General features: G+C 41.9%; 1 protein-coding gene across 1 annotated transcript in view; it reads left to right on the forward strand.

Annotated features, from left to right (window-relative positions):
- CRYZ (crystallin, zeta (quinone reductase)) overlaps nt 1-2,959 on the forward strand; it is a 5,699-nt gene extending 2,740 nt beyond the window's left edge. The window contains exons 4-8 of the mRNA XM_009077200.1: nt 332-383; nt 1,588-1,737; nt 2,123-2,224; nt 2,448-2,543; nt 2,798-2,959. Coding sequence (XP_009075448.1) covers nt 332-383; nt 1,588-1,737; nt 2,123-2,224; nt 2,448-2,543; nt 2,798-2,959 — 562 coding nt within the window. The remainder of the gene's footprint in view (nt 1-331; nt 384-1,587; nt 1,738-2,122; nt 2,225-2,447; nt 2,544-2,797) is intronic.
- The last annotated feature ends 216 nt before the right edge of the window (nt 2,960-3,175 follow it).

A 3,175-nucleotide genomic window follows, 5' to 3' on the forward strand; every position in this document is an offset into this window, starting at 1 on the left:
CAGGAGCTGCAGAGCAGAGCTTCCCTGTGACAGGTGATGGGCCCAAGCTGAGGCTCAGTACCAAGCTGTCACTGGCTGTGTGTTGCTTCAGATCATCAGTAACAGGGTTTATTTTGCCTCCTTATTCTCCCAGAAAGGCTTATGATACCTGTTTAGTGATAAGTTGGAACATAATTTGGAATATAAGTTGGAACATGAATTAGGACCAAAATTTGGAACACAATTGGAATGTGAATTGGGAACAATGCTATGTGAACAATGAGATTTGAGTTCAGTGCCTGCAGCCTGACCCTCAGTCACAGTGCCAATGTGTCCTGTGTTCTTCACGCAGGGGCTGTGCCAAGGCTGGGGAGAGTGTGCTGGTGCATGGTGCCAGTGGGGGGGTAAGTATTCCCAGGCAGCAAGGGATAGGGAATGCTGCTTCCTGGACTTGTCTCTGTGTCTGCCTGGGATGTGAGTTATGGTCACATTTACATCAATAGAGAGATTAACAAATTAGTTTTTTATGTCAGATACTCTAGGATATGCTTTCTTAGAGCAAACCCTGTTATTCCCAATACCTGTGAGACTGCACAAGTGCTGGTGTGAGGTCCTGGCACAGAGGGTCACACACTGTTGCATGTAAAGTTGGTCTGGAAGCATAATAACAGTGTAAAACTGATTGCAGAAAGCTGTAATTTTCCAATGTAGACAAGTTCTCAGTCCTCTGGAAAGGAATTACTGGTGCAGGGTCGCTGTGCCTTTCTGGAGTGTTTTTACCCATGAGCTAAGAGCTGCACAAGGAGAAGTGCTGGAATAGATAAATCTCTGACTGAATACTATGTGAAACTGATCTTCTCATTTTATTTGTTTTCACATGACAAGCTAATTTTAGGTCTCTCTCACACAACATTCTAGTTTAATTTATCTCCCAGGCTTTGTTCTTTCTTGCTCAGTTTCTGCTGATGCAACCAAACAGTTACTATGAATAGACAAAATTTTCTTGTTAGACAACAAAAAGATGAATTCAGATTTTTCTCTGAGATACTAGAATGGCATTCAGCATCACAGCCTCTTTTTGTTTACATAAACCAAATGTAGTGCTTCTCTTCTTACTGGAGTGCAAAGCTGGTAGGAGACACTGAGAATTTGGTTTCTAAAGATATCATGTAATCTGTTTGTGAAAGGTGCAACAGTAGTGTTAATGAAGTCCTGCCTGCAGATTTCCTTTGCAGTGTATAATGCTGGTATCAATAGCAGGTGATTCTGTGAAGAGAAGAATTTTCTTGGCTTTGTGTCAAAAATGGATGGCTCGGTTTTAATGGACAGACAACATTCTACATCTATTTATAGCAAATAAATATATACATAATAATTTATAAAAAACTATTAAAGAACCTCAAAACTTTGTCATGTCTGTAAATATTTCTTCTTTTTAAAGACTATTTGGCTGTCTATGAGATCCAAATTACTTAGGGCTAAAAATTACGTTACCAGACCAATTTTTTAAACTGAGAAGTTCCAAGTTGCTGGCAGAATATTTAAAATTTAAAATGAAAGACAGAAGTAAAATAGTTTTCTCTTTTGTTTTTTTTTTTCTCCCCTCAGGTGGGACTAGCAGCATGTCAGATTGCCAGAGCCTGTGGTTTGAAGGTTTTGGGTACAGCTGGAACTGAGGAGGGCATGAATGTGATCCTGAGAAATGGTGCTCACCAAGCCTTTAATCACAGAGATCCTGATTACATTGAGAGAATTAAGGTGGGCATGTGTCATGCTGTGTTGTTCTTGCTGATAAAGTACGAACAGTTGTTTGCAGAAGATTTTAAGGTAGATTTATGTAGAAGCAATAGTGTACTGCCTTTTTCATCTCTATATGAGGAAAAAACTTTCCAGGCTGGGAAGGCCAAGCTTTCCTCACAGGCAATGTCATTTAGAACTTCCTCCATGCAGCACATTCTGGTGTGGGAGCACATCACAAGTCAGTACAGCAAAATGTGCTACAGTTCAGCTTGGTAGCTCTCAGCTGTAGTGCAAAGGCTGTATTGAAAATTTACACAATAAGATGTAAAGCGGATGTTTTCCGTAGTGTATGAAACAAACAGTGGTACCTGAGCCCTAAAATAACACCCTGTGTCCTCTATAGAAGTGCACAGGGCCAGGGGGAGTCGATATCATCATAGAAATGCTCTCAAATGTCAACCTGGATGCTGATCTGCAGTTGCTGTCCCCTGCCGGGAGGGTCATGGTGAGTTTTTGTGTCCCTTCCTAGGAAGGTGATGGTGTGTGCTTGTGTCTCTGCCCAGGAGGGTGATGGTGTGTGCTTGTGTCTCTGCCCAGGAGGGTGATGGTGGGTGCTTGTGTCCCTACCCAGGAATGTGATGGTAGGTGCTGGTGTCACTGACTCAGTCTGCGCATTCAGCATCACAACTGAGCAGCTCTGACTCGAGCCCTTGGATTTGTTTGGGCAGGTTGTGGGCTGCAGGGGACGCATTGAGATAAATCCAAGAGACACTATGAGCAAGGAGTCCAGCATAATTGGAGTGAGCCTGTTTCTTGCAACTGAGGTGAGAAACATTTCTTTTTTAAAGTATGCTTTGTTGGCTTATTCCAGCACCCCTCCATCTCCAGTCAAAATCCTTTGTAGGGATGAAAGCATAATTTCACTGTAATGAACTTTTTTGTTCCTTCCTTTGTTTTGATCTCAGAACATCTTAAAATATTTTGGGGTTGTGGAATTTGGTTTAACACTTGCATAAACTGTCAGTACCTTTCTAAAATGCGAAGACTTTGTCGTAAGCTCTGTGTTTGTTACATTCAGGAGGAAAGGCGTGAGTGTGCCGCAGCAGTCCTTGATGGCATAGAAGCTGGCTGGCTGAAACCCGTTGTGGGCTCGGAATATCCCCTGGACAAAGTAGCCAAGGCTCATGAAGACATTATTTGTTGCCCTGGTGCCCAAGGGAAGATGGTGCTTCTTCTATGACGTCTTTTTCCATTTATTTTGTAGCTGCTCTAACTGCACCTTTGGTTCACTGAATGTGTGTTATAAACACACTTTGGACTGTAGCAGAATTACATGAGTTAATTAGCAATCTGGTTTCTTTTAGTAATGAGCAGAATTGCATTTACTGTAAAGTAAATTCCAGTTTTTCTAACTGATGTGGAAATACTAAATTTTCTCTGCTGCTGTGGCCTTGTG

This window comes from Acanthisitta chloris, unplaced genomic scaffold, assembly GCF_000695815.1.
Source record: "Acanthisitta chloris isolate BGI_N310 unplaced genomic scaffold, ASM69581v1 scaffold30406, whole genome shotgun sequence".
NCBI classification, from domain to species: domain Eukaryota; kingdom Metazoa; phylum Chordata; class Aves; order Passeriformes; family Acanthisittidae; genus Acanthisitta; species Acanthisitta chloris.